Source organism: Quercus lobata, chromosome 2 (assembly GCF_001633185.2).
Source record: "Quercus lobata isolate SW786 chromosome 2, ValleyOak3.0 Primary Assembly, whole genome shotgun sequence".
NCBI lineage: Eukaryota > Viridiplantae > Streptophyta > Magnoliopsida > Fagales > Fagaceae > Quercus > Quercus lobata.
In genome coordinates this window covers 84,974,897-84,994,165 of record NC_044905.1, presented here as the reverse complement: position 1 = coordinate 84,994,165, position 19,269 = coordinate 84,974,897, and the positions used below count along the sequence as shown (strand labels likewise).

Sequence of the window (19,269 nt, the reverse complement as noted above, 5' to 3'; positions counted from 1 at the left end):
AGGAGCGCTGCGTTGGTCTGAACGGTACAGTTTGTCCCTATGAACCACCATGGCATAACCATGATGATACTTATCGCGGTGGGTGGTAGGTTCACCGCTGGGTATGTGAGTCTCAGGAAGACCACAATCCACGGCTAATACTACCGGGCTTCCGGGCTAGCACACAAATAAAATAAATTTCATTCAAGCAAATGATGCATGAAATGCAATACAATGACATATTAGACATATTATATACAAAAAGTAATAAACGAACAATGACATGGTTGGCCACCATAACCTAATTGAAGTTTAGCCCTCAATATCCCCAGTGGAGTCGCCACTGTGAGAGATCGCGCCCCCGGCCCGTTTTCATGGATGTTGGGCCAAACCCATGTGAATGGGTGGAGTCGTGTTATTGCCTCTCAAAATGGAGATTCGACTAGTTATATTTTTCCCTTTAGATTAAGGGTTTTACAATGGAGTCGCCACTTATTTAATTATTGGAAAAATAAGAAAACCATGAATGAAAAATTCCTCATTTTATTAATTTGAAATTGAATTTACATTGATCATAGGAAAATTACATGACTTTGCTCCTAGATACAATCTAAGATAAAGTACATGGTTTTGTTTCCTAGTTACAATCTAAAAATAAAAAATTACATGGATAAGTATTTGATCTACTAACCCTTGATCTAAGCTCGGAGGCTATATTATAAGATGGGAAGGTGTTAGGCACCCACCTTGCCCGGTGAAACCGGTTTTCTAGACTATGGTGGCCAACATTCATATCACATCATCCAATATGTCAATCAATTTGTATGTTGAATTTAATGTGTGTGCATGTGATAAACCCTAATTCAATTTAATAAGCATGTCATTTGGATTGAAAAATAAACTCTAGTGAATGTGTGTGGATAGTGATAACCTAAATTCAAGGATTTGAAAGAATTACTAAACAAACATGTTGTCTGATGAATGCATTTTGTGTTTGTGGGAACCTCTTTGAGGTGGGATTAGGACTTCCTTTATTCTAAGAGATAGGCTTTGAGATGAATGTGAAGTCTATGGTAAAGAATTATGGATAGTAATAAGCTTTGATTTATGGTTTAGGTGTTACCAGTATCCAAGTCTAAGCTCTTTCGACTTTAGGCTCTCGGTTCCTCTGCTTTCAGGTAAGAGATAAGTTATATAGGCATTTGGTAAGTCATGAGGTTATTTTAAAGTATATTATGCATTAAAATGTTTTTGAATATAGATATGGCATGTAATCATTATTCTGACAAAGATATGTTTGTAAGCTTTCGAAACTCCATGTATATGATTTTTGCATATTGATGCTATTACTGATTCCACAAACATGATGTTTAATGAAAAGAATGGAAATGCTATGATTATGAAATGTTATGCAAAAGAAGAAATTTCAGTATAATGTAAAGTATGAAATGTTTTCGGGTTATGTCCTCTGGTAATCTGAACTCGGCTAGTAGGGGTTAATTACTAGCTTTCCGTGGAAAAATGTTATATGTTTGGCCATTTAAAGTAGAGGAAATGTGGCTGCCCGTAACTCTAGGCCATTTAAAGTAGAGGAAATGGGGTTGCCCGTAACTCTAATCTGACTAAGGCCTTCTCCCCAATGTGTACGGACGGCGGGGAGGAACAAAACCTGGAGGGGATGTGTCATCAGGCCTCCCAAAGGGGACAATATCATACACACGGGGGCACCCAAATGTGATGAGGCCTTCTCTGTACAGCTTATCAGACATGGACTAACCAATATAATATGAACAGCTATGTTATGTTATTAATCATGAGAGAATTATTTTGTTTAAATGTATTATGAAAAGTTAAAAGCTCTCATGAAAATAAGAAGTTTCTGATGAAAAGAAAGCTGTTCATTAAAGATTAAAGTTTCTGAAGTTCTGTTGTGCTATAAAGATAAAGTTTCTGATGAAAGTACAAGTTTATGTTTAAAAGTTACCAAATATCTGTTTTTATGAAATGTTAAGTTTTATGACCATGAAAGATATAGAATTTTATGAGAAGAAGTTTATATAGAAAAGTTTTCTTATTAGTCAAGATGTTTCTAGATTAATACAAAGTTGCCGATTATTTGATTTAAGTTAAAATAATTATTTTGTAATGAGAATATATATATGGTGACTTTGTTGGAAATGAAAGAAGTTTAATCTGAAAGGTTTTGGTAAAATTATTCTGATAAGAAAAATGAGAACAATTATTTTCTATGAAGAGTGTATAAGTTATTATTATGAATAGTATAAAATACTATGCATGAAAAGATGTTCTCCTATTCGAATATTCAGAGAATGAAATGATCTGATTTACATGCATCCTTATTAAATTCTCATATATCTTACCTTTACTAAGCTGTGTAGCTCACCCCTTCCATTTTTTCAGTTAGCAGGTTTTATTTTAGAGCAGAAGGAGCCTTAGTCGAGTTTTGGAAGGAGCTGGTTTTAGTTTTATATGTATAGATCATAAATTAGCAATATGATGTTTAGATTTGTAGCATTGTGTATTTTAGAATTTAATGAAAGTGTATACCTTAAAGTATTAAGAGATGGATTATGTGAAATTCCGAATTTGAACAATTAGTGGATTATGTCAATCTTTGAGTACAATGTAGATGCTCTGAATATCAAGTAAAAAGTTTTATCATCTAAGTAAAGAAATAAGGATGAAAAGAAAATGGGAAGCTTTTGTAAAAATTAAGTTGGTTCTTGTTAATATCAGGTTAAATCCCGATATTAGCATGCCGGTCATGGTCACAAATCCGGGTACCGAGTTTGGGTCGTGACAGGAAGGGTCAAAGCTAGTTTCACTAGCAAATAGACTAATGGATACGTCTCGTGTTTTCTTGTGCTCACTAACTTTTCAACAAGTTCACTAACTCCTTAAAGCTCTAAAAAGAAGTCATTGTTACGCATATCAAAAATATAATTCTGCAGTTGAGAGTCAAGTGCCAAAATATCTGTCCCAAGAAAATCAGAGGGATAGAATTTAGCTAGACGTATCAACTTTTCCTTATCGAAAGCCATAAATGAATTACTTGGATTCAAGCAAGCCATACAAAGTAGCAAATTGGTATTCGCCTCAGAAAAATGGTTGTTAAGCTCTTGAAGTTGCATATCTATGACTGTGTAGAATAACTCAACATGATAATGATGTGAATTTGTATTTTGTTGGGTGTTGCGTCGCGGCCTCCCACTAACTACAAATATCGCTTCCATGTCCAAGATAGGAATATCATGTGAGGTACAAAATAAAGATACTTCAGCCAATAAAGATGCCCATCCATCATCTCTCATCACTTGCAACCATTGCTTAGACACTTTAACAAGATCCATAGCATTTACTATATCTTGATTTTTTTTTTTTGTAATGCTATTGACAACTCATTTGTGATCCCTAAAATATTTTTCATCAAGTGTAGAGTAAAGACAAATTCAAAAGAAAGAATTGACCTCATAATAGATCGAGCTTCAACTTTTTGGTTGAAGAGGCTATCTTCTTCAATAATCTCTAGTACATCAACAACAGTAGAGAACATCAAAATCAAACTAAGAATGGTCCCATAATATGATCCCCAACGTATATCACCAGGACATTTAAGATTTGTCTCTTGATTCAAACCTTGCCCACTTCTACGTACACCATTCTCTAAATCTTCTTTAATTTTGGCAAATTATGTATCTCGAAGAGCATCTCGTCTCTTACAAGAGCCTCCAACAATAGTTACTAAATTACTAACCACATAAAAAAATTCAGCAATGTTAATGTGATTTTTAGCAACAGCAACAAGTGTCAATTGAAGTTAATGAGCAAAACAATGGAGATAAAATGCTGACTTGTTCTCTTTCAAAATTAAAGTTTTGAGACCATTGATATCACCTTGCATATTACTAGCCCCGTCATAACCTTGCCCACGTAGGTTCGATAAACTCAAATTATGTTCACAAAGTAAACATTCAATAGCATGCTTGAGTGACAAAGCGGTAGTACTTGCTACATGTACAATACCAAGGAATCGCTCTATAATAATTCCTTCTTTGTTCACATAACGAAGAACGAGGGCCATTTGTTCTTTCACTGAGATATCACGTGACTCATCAACTAATATTGAAAAGAACCCATTGTCAAGATCCTTGATGATGGCTTTGGATGTTTCACGTGCAATTGCATTCACAATGTCTTTTTGAATGTCAGGGTGGGTAAGCTTGCAATTTTTCGGAGCTTTTTGCAACACTTCATTGATAGATTCATTGTGATCCCCCAAAAATTGTACAAGCTCAAGGAAATTTCCTTTATCACTTGAACCTTGAGATTCATAGTGACCACGAAATGCTAATCCCCGGCATAAAAGGAATCTTATGCAATCAACTATTGCATTTAATTGAATCCGATAGTCAATTTTATCTTGATTTGATTGCTTAACAAAAACACTTTGAATGTGTTGCTTTTCCTTCAACAGATCATTACTCTTCTGGACAGCTTGGTAATGAGCACTATTAACTCCTCCAACATGGGAATTTAACTTATCTTTCTGATTCCAAAGTTTGAATCCCTTTGTTACAAAAGTGTCACCTCCTCCTTGCTTACCAACATCTTGCCCAAATAGGTAGCAATAAAAACAGAATACTGCATCTTTGTCTATACTATATTCCAACCAATATCTATCTTTATACCATTTGGATATAAATTGACGGGGCTTTCCAGAAAAATAAGATATAGGGTAATCATCACTGTGTAAAACAGGTTGACAAGGGCCTTTTATTAAATAATATCTTCTTATTTCATCATGATGATTAGGATGATAAGATGATATTTTTTCTCGTAGCCCAGGATCTGAAGGAAGATTCTCTAAGTTAAAGTCAACATGAATTCGCTTAAAAGATGAAGATGAATCTTGTGCAGGAGCTGAATCTTGGGTACGTGGTTTTCTTATCAAATATTTGTCCATAATTCTAGCAAAAGAATAAACAAAAAACTATAAGTTTATTTGAAATATTAATAAAATTATTAATTATTGTTGTTTAGTTGTTTTATTAATTTGTTCGTCTTTTATAAACTATAATTTGTTACATTATTGTTTCATTAATTATAAAATTATTAATTATTATTTAGCCTAACATAATTTAATTTATTTGTCTTTTATAATGTATTGGTTAATTATACTGTTTTAATTATTGTTGTTTAGCGTAACAATAAACTATATTACTTTAATTTATTTGTTATTAATTATATTACTTTAATTTGTTATATTGTTTAGTTCCTTGTGCACATTACACTAAAAGAGCTAAACATTAATCTCATGTGCAGCATAATAAAAGCAGTGTAATGTGCAACACATTACACTGCTTTAATTATTATTTACTACCCGGCCCCATGTGCCCACTACCCATCAGCCCATCTATCCATACCCCACTCAACAGACAAGCATAAACCATCCCCCAATCACAACCTGCCAATCAGAAAATTTCACAATCACAATACATATTACTAATCAATATCTCACCAACACCCACACCAACACACACTAAGTCACTGCCCAACAGACAAAAGCAATGAATAAGATAAAGCTATAAGATAAAGCCAAAAAAACAGACAAAAAGCAAAATAAAGTTAAAAGTAAAGATTGGTTCCCAAAAAAAAAAAAAAAGAAGAGAGAGTAAAGATTCGGCAGCCTAGCCAATCAGAGTATTACAGTTCAAAAGAGAGAGAGAGAGAGAAAGTTACTGAGTTAAAGACTAGAATAAAGAGAGAGAGAGGCATCAGACATTTTCATTTCATACTTTTCATTTCAGTGTGAGAGAGAGAGAGAGAGAGAGAGAGAGAGTCAGAGAGAAAAAGGGAGAGAAATACCTTGAGGCCGACTGGCCGAGCACCGGAGCAACTGAGACGGTGAGACCGATCTGATTTGCAACGACGGGCAAGCGACGAGCGACGACGGCGGGTGACGAGCGACAATGACGGGCGAGCGAGGGACGACGACTAGACGAGGAGCGGCGGAGGTCACGAAGCGAGCTGCGCCTGCGAGCAGTGGCGGCGCCACCATGGGTTTGGTTTGCTCTGGGTTTGGGGTTTCTTTTTTGCTCTGTATTTGGTTTCTTTTTTTTTATATAAACGCCTCTGTATTGCAGTGTTGGGTAATGGGGTTTGGTTTGGTTTTGCTTTGTATAGAGTATAGACTGTCTTGATCTCTGCCAACGACGTGACCGTGGTTTGATTTCTGATTTGCTCTGTATTTTTTTTTTTTTTTGTGAGAATCCATGGGTTTGCTACCTCCGTATTATGTTGGGCTTTCTGGGTTTGTCGTGGGCTTGGCTTGCTGTGGGCAGTGGGCTTGGCTCTGTTAACAAATTTTTTTTTTTTTTTTTCAGATTTTAGTTCAAAAAATTTTTTTGGGTTTTTTTTTTTTTTTGGCTTGAAAGTAGAACAAATAAATTTTTTTTTTAATTATTTAATTTGAGGGTATTTCTAATTTTGTGATTGAGGGTGTTCCTAATTTTGGGATGAGGGTATTCCTAGCATAGATTAAATATAAATTTTTTTTTTTAAATTTTTTTCAGGTCAGGGTGTTCCTGGGAACACCCTGACCTGTACGTGGCGCTGCCACTGCGGAAATTTGACGGTTCAATTTCTTGGTTTGGGTTTGATTCAATTTCACGGTAGTGCCATTGCTAAGTGCTTGGTTTTTTTTGTTTGATTTTGTTACATTCTTGTACTTTATGTTAGGATTTTTGAACATGGGAGTTTTGTTACACCCCCCCCCCCCCCACTTTTTTTTTTGGCGTTAAAAGGGATTTTAATGCAAACTGAAAGTGCAGTACAGAGACTTCACAAGACTTATATAACTACAGACACCATAACTTGACAACCACAGCTACAAACACATCAAACCATACGATAACACCACAACGACCATGACACAGTAACAAGACAAAACACAACAACAAGATAAGACATAACACACACAGACTTCCGATAGCCAGATTTTAGCTTCCTTGGTATATACCACCCACTGCGAGGTGAATCCCAGTGAGTCCCAAAAATAGAATTGCGTCAAAAACGCAGGACCTGTATGATACAAGTCAGTTTGATCTGCTCCTTTCTTAGCCAACAGGTCAGCACACCCATTGGCTTCCCTCCAAATGTGATTAGTTTTGACCACCCAAGGTCGCTCCAGGAGAGACCTGCAATCATGGATCAAGTTAGAATATTCCAATGGAAAAAAAAAGAGTTCAAGTTTGTTATCCAATTGTGTGCCAATTTGGAATCCACCTGTAGGTGTATATATTTGTACCCTTTATTCCAAGCATATTTTAAACCTTCTCTAATTGCCCACAGTTCTGCCATCATGCCATGAGTGATAACTATGTTAATTGAGAAGCCTCCTATCCATTTACCCCAATGATTTCGTAGAATTCCGCTCGCTCCAGGATGGCCCGTATTTCCTTTTGTGCTACCATCAGTATTAAGAGTAAGGAAGGGGAAAGGAGTTGGCTTCCACCCAATAAATGTACTCCCTCCGTCCCACTTTGTTTGTCCTCTATTCCATTTTGGGATGTCCCAAAATATTGTCCTGTTTTTAAAAATAAAAGTCATTAATTTACTAATGTTCCTATTATACCCCTATTAATTTACTAATTCAATTTTTTGCTAAATTTATTTAGGGGTAGTTTTGGAAACTTATATATTTTTAAAATGTAGACAAGATAATAAATGATGTTCCCTTAAAAAGTTTGACTTTTCAAACAAGACAAACAAAGTGGGACGGAGGGAGTAGTATTGATGGTCTGGTGCTGAAGTTTAGGATGCATGCTTAAATAGAAGAATTCAGTGGCATGGTGTATCCCTATTTTGCGAAGCTGGGACAGAGTGATATATTTATTGTTAAAAATAAAGTAGTTACGACTTAACCAAACACATACAAAACCTACCCTTTTTTATCTTGTTTTCACTTGGTTTTGTACGTTGGTTTTTTTTTTTTTTTTTTTTTTTTGGAAGGAGAGGGACGTAAAAGATAAGCAAAAATTCCGATTTATCTATATTTTTTAATGGAGGAGGGTTACAAAAGACAAATAGAGAGTAAAGTGACATTTTTTTAACCACAAATAAACAAAGTGATTTCAGACCAAATTAACCACAATTACTCATTAATTAAATTGCTAAATACTATCAAATAATATTGTTGTGAGAGCAAGTAGTGACTTTTGTAAAATTTTAATGGATCCGGTTAATATGTGCCCTAAAAGCATACATTAAACTATCCATTTTTTGAAACTTTTTTTAGAAATTAAAAAAGTTGTCAATACTTTTCTAATTTCCGAGAAATTTTTTTAAAAAATGGTTAATTATTATGTGCCCTTAAGACACACAATAACAAAATCCAATTTTAATTATTATTATGTTGTCTTGCAGACACTCTATCGTGCTTCTAATGATGATGTTCCCATGTTTCATAATTTGTCATCCTTGAAGTTGTATGGTTTGAATTGCCATGATTGGTATACGTGGCATGTGGTACGACTCTTGTTTTGTCGGGCTCCAAAACTACAAACATTTGCCTTTGAAATGAAAAAACATCGTCATTGTAGTTATTTTGCAACTAGTTGTCGCTCAGAGCAGCCATTGGATATTCCTGAATCTCTATCACACACCTTACAACTTGTCATTATAAAGGATTTTTAGGGCATAAGGATGAGATGGAACTTGTTAGATAAATCTTGAAGGCGGCAAGAGTGTTAAAGACAATGATTATTGTTGTTGACAATAGTCTAAGCTCAGAGGAGAAGGATCGTGTTTACAAGGAATTAAGGGAGTTCCCAAGGAGCTCTCAGATTTGTCAAATGCATTGCATTTGACTAAGAACGTTTATATTTATAAATTCTCTTACTAAATTAGTGACAAGCAATAGTTTTATGGGAATGCCCATTATTTTTGCATCTTTCATTTGAAACTTTAATGGATTCAAAATTAGAAATACTTGTTTTATAGAGAAACTCTCTCTGTCTTTCTCTCTCCTAGTACTTTTTTTTGAAAAAATAAAATGCATAGAATATATAGTGATCGCTACATCCACTAACATGTTATTAAGATCTAAACTTTGTTCATGCTGAAGTGAGTTTAGTTGTCTTTGTGGGGACTGAATTTGCTCTGAGGGCTGTTGAGGGTGGTAGAAGGAACTTTTTTGGTTATGATTTCAATCTTTATTTCTTTATTTGTTTTTAGTTTGAGGGATTTGGTTGGAAATTTTAATTTAGCTTCCCAAGCGCATGGCATATATGCCATGCGCATGCTTCTCTTTGATGGTCAAACTTTTGTTGGCTTTTGAGGATGATTCTATTGTTGGCTTCTATTTGTTATTTTGTTTGAAAAATTTACCCTTTTAATGTCTTACTTCACTTGTGTCTAGAGACTTGGTGCTCTGGCTTCTCTATAAATTTTATCACTATAATCTTAGTTGCAAATTGTGTTTCTTCAACTGATATGGGAACTTCGTTCGAGAATCATTCCAAGTTTCTCATTTATACAATTTGAGCGATGTGGCATTTGGTTCCTTCCTCTGGATATTGCATGTCACTTGCTTTGATTCTAAAGTCTTCTGGTGGGGGGCATATGCATATGTAATTAGGTCCATGTCTGTGTAATTCTTTTTCTGTCTTTTCTATGTTGGAGTTTATTCCTATGCTACAGGAGCAAAATGTTTAATATTTTGTATTTTTCATCTCCTTCAATCATGCTTGTTTTTGGTAAGCATGTTTTCAATTTAGAATTTTTCTCCTCGTATGGCATATTATTTATGATATGCTTCTTATAAGCTGCTCATCTTTTATGTATTTGAAACATTAAAGGAAACAAAGAAGCTCTAGCAATAGATATTAATCGCATTTCATTTTTTTCGAATGATAGCTAGTCTTTAGTAATCAAAAGTTGATGCATAGGGCTATTACTACACGAACTTACAAGTTAGTATTACTAGTTCATCTTTTGTGTTACTGTTGACCGCTTTGTACCAATACAAATTATGGCCCAGGTCCATATATAACATACGTATAGTAGCACAAGCATATAGATGTGGACATGATTATATATTCAAAACAAAAGAACGCTTCATATATATATATATTATTTTGGACTTTTCTTTACTTCTACATGTGGCAGAAATGCAGAGACTTCAATGTGTACATAATGCTGTCGAGTGTCCGTATCTTTTATATGCTACCCTGCATCTAATCATCCGTATCAATCTTCATCCAGGCTCACGAGTGTTGGTATTTGACCATTATCAACAAAATCAATTCTGTTCATTCTCAAACAGCACAGTACTTGCTCTGGCAGTTCTTCCTGTTTTTGTGCCTATTAAAAGTAATGTGAAGAGCATTAATGTTAGAATAAGTTCAAAGCTTAAGTATGCCAGGAAGTCAAGTGTTATCATGTCAATTGAACAAAAACAAACGCATAAATATATGAATCTGCCGAGTTCCTAACTCCTTGAAACACCTGCTACAAAGTTAGAAGAGTTTTGACATAAACTTTGTTGTCATATATGAATCCAATTCTTTTAGAGGTCAATGGACACCAAAAAATTATAACCCAGAATGCTTGTCTACGTAACAAGATTATTGAGTTACCTGGATTGTTAAACCCAGATCAAGTATTCCATTTTTCAGACGTTCTCGGAATGATTCAAGTCCCTTCCTTGATATGTAGCTGAAGCGATGAATGTCCAGATCAATTTCAAAATAGTTAGGACCCTGCATCAGAGCCAGAATAGGCAAAGTCAGAACCAGATCCTACTCTACAGGCAACATAAAAGGTTGAGCAACAAGAATTCTAGCACCATAAACCATCTTTAATTCAAGTGTGGTATATAATTGACTGTGGAGGAAGCAACATAAAGATTAACAAAACAATAAGGTTGAGTCAAATATTTTGAGAATTCTATTGTCTTTTAGATCTTCGCATGAAATGAAAACCCACTGGCCACTAGCTTTAGCAGAAGGAACATATAACTGCATATGTAAGGAACGATATTTTTTTTTTTTTTTTGGTAGAGATGGTCAACAAGACTAAAATGATATCCTATTCACATCCTCTTCAATTTTTGGGGTGCCACCGGGTGTTTATCAGTTTATGTCCCATATTAACTACTGTGGAATGATAAAATCATTAGCAATGTAAAATATATGTGCTGTTCAGAACATGTGTGAAATGAAAATCTACCTATCATGATAATTGCTTATTGACCTACTTATAATCTAACTTTAGCTTAACACCAGGAATATTGAAATAAAAAACAAGAAATTTATACATTACTTTATAAAAATTGTGCTGAGGCCGTGAAAGTACAGGCTTTTCATTATAAGCCTGAACAAGCTTCCTTTCAGTAGAACTCAAGTGAAGATCCTCAGGATTAACGACCCCAGCCATGATCTTTAGCCTTTCTCTAAAAGGAACAGTGGAATCTTTTGCAAATCCTTTAATCTTCTCCATATCATCCTCAACCAATTTCTGTAAGATAAACAGAAAATGTTGAACTGAGCTGTGCTACCAAGAAAACCATAAGGGTGAAATATTATATTCAATAACTGGAACCCCATCTAACATTAAAAATTATCAAAGCATAATGCCATTGAATTTTCAATTAAAATGTTTTTGGCAGTAGAGGTCATTGACACATTACTTTGCAATAACTCAGTTGCTTTTCATTTAAATGGAGTGGCAACACACAATCGTTTGATGATTTCAAATATGTACAAAATGGCAAGCTTCAAACTAATCCAGAATGAGAGAGAATAACGTAAGTTACCCCTGAAACAACAACCATCCAACCCTCCACAAATGAAAGAAGAAGAAGAAGAAGATATTTCCTTCGCCATGAAAGCCTCCCCCACATAGAGAAAAGAGAGAGAGGAGCTGCACCTATTAACTATATATACAATGTACATATATATAATGCCACACTACTTATAATAGGCTCCATTCAAACAGTAATAAGTTTTTTGGGGGAACAAACACATGATATATGTAAAATATACATTTTATATAATAATAAAAAATATCAAGTATTCATCAAAAAAAAAAAAATATATATATATATATATATATATATCAAGTAAATAATTCCCACTCTCTTTAAACTACTAAATTTCATAAAAACGTTGATATCTTATTCTCACAGTGCCTTGAGGGCCTTCCTGACTTGTAATCGTTGAATGGTCAATGTATCTCCATCATTAATTCTAGCCAGTCTATATCATACTCCAAACCAGTCTTCCCTACCAAGATTAAGAACTGCTTTTGAATTACATCTGTTTAACCCAGCCAGTGAGTTTGAAGATCTCTAACATCAGCTTATCATCTTTGGAATTGCAGTACCAAAATGGAAAAATTTAAAGAACTGTCTATAAGAGTGGAAAGCAAAATAAATGTTATAAATCACCACTTATATTCGCAACATGTACCATTAGTTGGATGCATCTGAACTTTCAATTGTAATTTTTTTTCTAATTCCTAATTGCAACATCCTCATACAAAGCTACTAGTACAGCATAGCTACAATAAAAGGCAACAAATATATCGATTGAAAGCATAGGAAGATGTTTAGCTATGATGTCTCATTCATGATCAGGAATGCATATTTATGGAAGAAAATGGCCTAACTTAATAAAAGAAAAAGTCTAATCAAGTGTGTAAGCAATGTGCAAAGCATAAGAGAAAGAACAAAAGTGGAACCTTCCAAAAGAAATGTGGATAACAGAAGCTACAAAAATTAACTTAACTTCATAGCCGTCTATAAGATAAGCAACCAAAAGAAAAAATAGAAACCTAAACAATTAGCTTCTTCAGACCCTTGCAACAATTTTCAAAAATGCATTATGAGCCCAATAAAATAATGTTAAACATAAGAAAGTTTTAGGTCATATGGAAAATCACAACTGAAAATGAAGTTACCTTGATGCTTTCCCGAAATTGGGGAGAGATTTCTTTGTCTAGATTCTCAGAAACTTTGAAGTATAGTACAAGACTCATCCCTTCCCCATCACTATCACCAAGGAACATTGCAGCAGGATAAGTAGGCAACTGTCACAAGGTGCATGACAAAATAATAAGATACAGCATGAAAGACTGTTCAGAAACCACTATTTACCATTAAGATTGAAGGAGTTTGATATTGGTATTCCGGCCTTACAACCCACCATTAATACAAAATTTACAAAATTCAAAGTAAATATATAAAAAAAGGTACCTGGATATTTACAATAAGGAGTGAGGGCACTTTGTCATTCGCTTTCACATTAGGAAGCTCAATGTGTTGGGCAATGTGATCTATCTTCTTCGGGCAGACAAATAAATCAACACCTATTGGAGTGTATGGACTGTTATTTGGAGCGGGTGACTTCCGCTTATCTCTGTATGGTAGATCATCAAAAGGTTATATTCCTATTGATGAAAAAACAAACATAAAAGAAAAACTACTTGTTGGCATGTTGCAAGTGTCTACACATGCAGTTAATGGTATTTAAAGAAGGCCAACGGCATACTTGAAATAACTTTCACCACGCAGTTTAAAAGTTGAGGGTGGAATCTCAGACCAACATCCTGGGGTCAACTTCTCTCCTGTACAACGTGGAATTACATGTCCAGCTCTTGGACAGTACAAGTATCTTTTTGATTGACCTGCATATACATCGTCCTTATGTTTGTTATTCTTGTGTGATGCAATAATAGAATTAAAATATTATTTTATAATTAAAAGAAAAATGCAAAACTACAAAATAAAATGTTTTATATTTGAAGCAAATTAAGCCATTAACCAAAACTGTAACCTGTCACAAAATATGCTTAAGTGACCATTATTTAAACTGAAATGCAAACAGGCCTTGGAAATAGTAGATTATACATAATTTACTTAATGCTTTATTTTCCATATACTTAATAAAAATTAAATGATTTCAACACCTACAATGTTTGATGGCTTCTTCTCCATCACAGGATTTCCTCTTGAAAGAAAGCCTGAAAACTGCTGATTGCTTTCTCTGAGCCTGGGGACCCATACTTGGTGGGTTTAGAACCTTGTCATTGAAACTGTAAGAAGAAAACAGCTTAGGCAAGCCTTGAATTTTCTCTTTAGAATCACGTCTATCCTCTTTTAGACCTTTAAAGCTTCCATAAGAATGATCTATCATTTTCTCCCTCTTGCTGCAAACTTCATCAGCCTTTCCTAAGCGAGAAAGCTCATAACCCTGGGTACTAAATTTCTCTGATTTACCTCCATCAATTTTCAGATATCTTTCATGGTATTCTTCATACTTGCACAAGCTATCCATAAGGCATGCTGATCTTTCATACTGAAGCACTTGGCCACTTGAAATATTCCCAATTGCACTGCCTACCGATTGAAAACCATCTGAAGATTTGAAAAATAGAAGAAAGCAAAATTATGTAGTCAACTTACAAAAAATAATATACTATATATATTCCATAAGAATTCGAAGCTCTATAACTAGGCAGTGAAAAGCTTAGTCAGTAATATAAAATGGTCAGGGTGGTCAAGTCCAAAATTTAATAAACCCATCAAGAATTCATCTATTCTGAAAATCTTGGTGATCATAAGTAATTTGATTTAGTGGCCCTAGGGTTCTGACAATTCAGTTGATACAGAACATATTAGGTTAAATATCACCAACGCTTTAGCGCATTATTTCTATTGAGTTTAAATTGACAGAAGATGGCAAAATGTTATGTCCCATATCATGCCGCCAGTCATTTCAGTAGGACATTGGTTTTATTTTGTATAGAAGGTAGGTTTCATTCTGTAAACGCAGGCTGATGTTCGTTACCTTCATGTACACTGATGAAGTCATCATCCGAATCAGAATCCAGAATACTGACTGAGTCAAACCAAGCATCCTCTTGGCAAATTACTGCAAATGCAAGTATAAAGTCATGTTTAGTCCTTAAGCTAATTGTTTTATATAATGGTATAAAATAAAAACAGAATATCTTCAACTTGACAGGACTAAAAAAAAATTGTAAAACATTGAAATCAACAGGAAAAAGTCACAAGGAAAATAGATAAAGGAACTGATGTTTAGAAATACAGTGACAATAATTAGTCTTTGGACCTATTTCATACATCATCTGGCTACGATACATGAAGAAACATTATAACACTCAAAAAAATAAAAATAAAAGTTCATTCTTTTAAGAATAAATTCTTAAATGTATTATAAACATAGCCTACTTTGTTAAGCACATATACAATTAAAGACACTCAATGAATAACATATGAAAAATCAAATGCCACAAACTCAGAATCCACAATAAAATCATAATGATGACAATTAAGAAAATGATTTCAAATTTTTGATTGTGCAATATATTTCACAAGAATGTTTTATTGGCAACCACCAACTCTAATCAATCAGATTTTGATTTAGACAAGGTACATACATGAAAAACTTACAGATAGATTGGGACAATAAAAAAGTATAAGAAAAGAACAACAAAATAGTAAGATAAAGCATGATACTTCCATATGTTAATAGAACAATTTATGGGCAATTGCTCCTTACTTTCAATACTTGATACACACTAAGACAAAACTCTAATCTAATTATGGAGCTTTAATTTGTGTACTCATACACACACAAACAGACACATCAATAATCTATATTCCGTAATGCCTTACTTATGAGCATCCAACTGTGCAGTCAGAGATTAAAATCCATGGAAATAGGGATTCCTCTGTACATCCTCTGGAAAAAGTGTGGAAGGACATACCATTTGTGTCATATTGACTGTGGTGCCATTGCAGCTGAGTGAGATGGAATGTTGAATTGGAAACCTCTGACCTTCTGCAAGTAGTTGTTGCACCCTTCTCAAAGTCCATGTGAACAAACTCACTTAAAGCATAATCTGTTAACCGATTTCCTGCATCACTCTTCCTTTTCTTGGTGCCATCAGGGAATTTCTTAGAAAATTTTCCATGCCGTTTCCTGAACCGGTGATGGTGTTTCTTTCGTGATTTAATATTTTTAGATGGCGTGGATACACAAGCACCCATTATAACCTGTTCACTGTTGAACTTCTGATCACCGTTTGAACTTCTGATCACCAAAAGTATTCTTGTCAAAAGAATCAGCTACCTAGCAGAAAGGACTTGCAAGAAGTCAATGTGCCACCACAAAAACGTATCTGCAACATAGCATTTCAGAAAGGATTAAACAATGTTAAAATGAGACAGTTGTCATTAATAAAAAATGCATATTATGAACACAGTTTTCATCAATCATGTAAACCACATGATTAAAAGTACCCCTCTATAATACCAGTTCAAACCAAGTTTCAAAGATCATTAAATGCCCCAAAGAACATGACATTAACCAATAGGTTAAAATCTGGTGTACATAACACATTTTATCTAATTGGTACTTTATAGAAGAATCATCTAAAAGAAGAATCCCAGACAATTCTGGCAAAGTAGATGTCTTCTAGTTGAAAGCCGAAAACCATTAATCCTTATTCACTTGCAACAAAGAGAAACATGCATGACATTAATTTCACCCTGGAGAAAGACGAGTAAAAGCTTTCTTAAACACTACTACTATGCTAATACTCATCGCTCTTACACGTTGCTCTAACAGATATAAAGACAAGCTTTCTAGAAAAGACAGCTACTACACTAAAATTCTTGACCTTGTGAAACCTCAGTAATATAGGAAAGAAAAGATTTTCCTAAGTCTATTCTAATTAACAACCTACATTACAGATATATGAGGTTCTATTGATAGTATGATTTTGTTAATCATCATAATTTTAGTTATTGAAATTCTCAGATAAAAATGATCATGTAGAACAGCACACTGTCAAAAAATTCTGAGGATTCAGACAAGAATTGAGACCCAAAAAATAAAATAAAAAGTCACTACAGGGAGAGTGACGCTATGAATTAACTCAAAAAAAGGATCCTACTATGTAATTTTAATTCAATTGTTGCGCACTTAAGATTCAAAGACTAAACAATAGATCACAACTTAAGTTCAGAAAACAAAGCAACCCAAAATTCTCAAGAGAATATCCCTGCTAACTACAAAGCAATAGCACGCAAATTTCAACAGCTCTGCTGTGATTTTAACGAAAATAAATGACAATAATCTTCCAAAAAGTGCAGAATTTCACATTTCAACATTTCTCTCTAAATTTTCCATCCCGTAGGAGTGAGATGTCCTCTATCAGTTTAAGAAGCTTCTGTTTTCATTTTCAAAGGAGAAATAAATAAAGGGAGAGAAGCTGAAGAAAATACACGGCAAAAGGACCACAATCATTATACTAAACAAAACGAATAAATTTGAGAATAATGACGATTAACCATTCAAACATAAATAAACTTAAAAGAAAGACCAGAAGTTTGTCCTCGTCAAAAACATGCAAGAAACAATTTTGACAATGTGATAAAGAACTTCTTGACAAACAAATGGCCTTGCAGAATATAAGAATATGAAAGAAACAACACAACAAACAGACCCCAAAAAAACAAAAAAGAAAGAAGCCTCATAAATCAAACTTACAGGTATGAAAACTTGGAGCAAAACTCAGAAATATAGATGCCATTATATATGAAACTAACACACGAATATGTTTGGAGCAAAACCCAGAAAAGTTAACTCAATGAATAATCAAGAAAGGCCATACCTTGGTGGCAGATCTTCAAGAAGATGGTACAGCTATGTCTCTCTCTCTGCAACCCAATACAGAAAGAGAAATAGATTTAATGGGTGGGTCCGACAATGTGGTATCCAATAAGAAGCAAGTGAGAAAAGAAGCTCCCCCTCCTTTGCTTGCTTCTCTTTTTAAATGAGAATCTAAACAAAGAAGGAGAAGATAATAAATGAGGATCACGATGGTTTTTTCTATTTATATCACAATATATGTTATAGATGTTGTTTTTTAACACAAGTAATGTATGTGAGTTTAGCTTTCCTTGTCAAAGATTTTGCTGGCGCAAACTGAGAGAGAGAGAGAGAGAGACAAACACAAACAACAAAGAGCGGTTGGTGTTGTTGATGTTGTTGGTCTTTAAGTTGCACGTCGACGTTTCATAATTCACATAATCCGTATTTACAGACTTTTTCAGTAACTTGGATGATCCATATATTTTCACCACCACTTGTGTTAATTAACTGATCGATTACAATATGCCACTTCAACTCTTTTGTATCACTAAATTTAATTGTCATTAAAATTAATTTTAATTAAAAAAATAAATGATTGATATAACATCAATTTCTCATATATATATATATATATATATATATATATCCATAATCGAGATCACTTTAATTATAGGGTCTAGTTAAGGGATACTTTTAAATATTTGTTAATAAACTATTTTAATAAAATTCTAATACTAATTTTATGAGAGATAGAAAAAACTATTTAAACAAATTAGTTTTGTTATCCTATAAAAAATTTCTAAAAACATAGTGCTTCTGAACTTTTTTTTTTTATATTACTAGGGTTATTATAGTTAAAAACTAAATTTATAAATAAAAAAGAAAAAAAATGTGAGTTTTGCAATACTGTGTTTTCTATTGTATTTGTTGATTACATTAGTGGGTGTAAGATACATGCTCATTTGAAGATGAAGATAGACCGCGTAAATGACTCAAATGAATAGGACATGGCCAAAGAGAAGGATTCAAACAAGTAGAATCTCTTTTAGAATTAATGTAAGGATGGTTGTTGTGTTTCTTAAAATTGATTTAGGGGTAAGTCATATTTTCTAGTTTTTCTTTTTCATAGTCTTGATGTTTTAATATTATTTTAAGAAAATATGACCGATCGAGTATATGAAGATTACAGGTAGAGGTGCTTTAGCTTAGTTGCATCTAGTGCTATTAAAAATAGTTAATCAATGTCACTAGGTAGTTTTTTGGTGTGTATCAAAACAAAAAACACACACAAGGGTTAGTTTGTTGGTAAGGCTAATGTCTATTATCGTATAAGGCGGACTTTGTTTTTAATTTATTTTTTCAAAAGATCAGCCCTCAACAATATGAGAGGATGAAAACATTCAAGAATAGAAAATTAGTTTATACTCTAAACCACCAAAAATATGTCATCACAATTTTTTTAGCGGCCAATAATTTCCTCAGAATTATACCAAAGTTTAAAACAATAGGTAATTATTTTGCTTATTAAGGATGTCATAAGAATGAAAGGAATCATCATTTTACAATTATTCATCCTTTGTTTGGT

At 33.8% G+C, this 19,269-nt stretch overlaps 1 protein-coding gene across 3 annotated transcripts; it reads right to left on the bottom strand.

Moving 5' to 3' along the window:
* Positions 1-9,952: 9,952 nt before the first annotated feature.
* LOC115976925 lies at positions 9,953-17,992 on the bottom strand. Of its 3 annotated transcripts, none has more exons than XM_031098494.1 (10): positions 17,704-17,992; positions 15,793-16,206; positions 14,850-14,933; positions 13,973-14,416; positions 13,551-13,686; positions 13,256-13,418; positions 12,961-13,089; positions 11,323-11,517; positions 10,638-10,760; positions 9,953-10,362 (listed from the first exon to the last, which is right to left on the bottom strand). In XM_031098494.1, the coding sequence occupies exons 2-10, from the start codon at positions 16,073-16,075 to the stop codon at positions 10,249-10,251; spliced, it is 1,671 nt and encodes a 556-aa protein (XP_030954354.1). In that variant the 5' UTR covers positions 16,076-16,206; positions 17,704-17,992; the 3' UTR covers positions 9,953-10,248. The 3 variants fall into 3 exon arrangements, with proteins under 3 accessions (XP_030954354.1, XP_030954355.1, XP_030954356.1); XM_031098495.1 differs by lacking the exon at positions 17,704-17,992 and adding an exon at positions 17,580-17,653; XM_031098496.1 differs by lacking the exon at positions 17,704-17,992 and adding an exon at positions 17,191-17,226.
* Between the last annotated feature and the right edge of the window lie 1,277 nt (positions 17,993-19,269).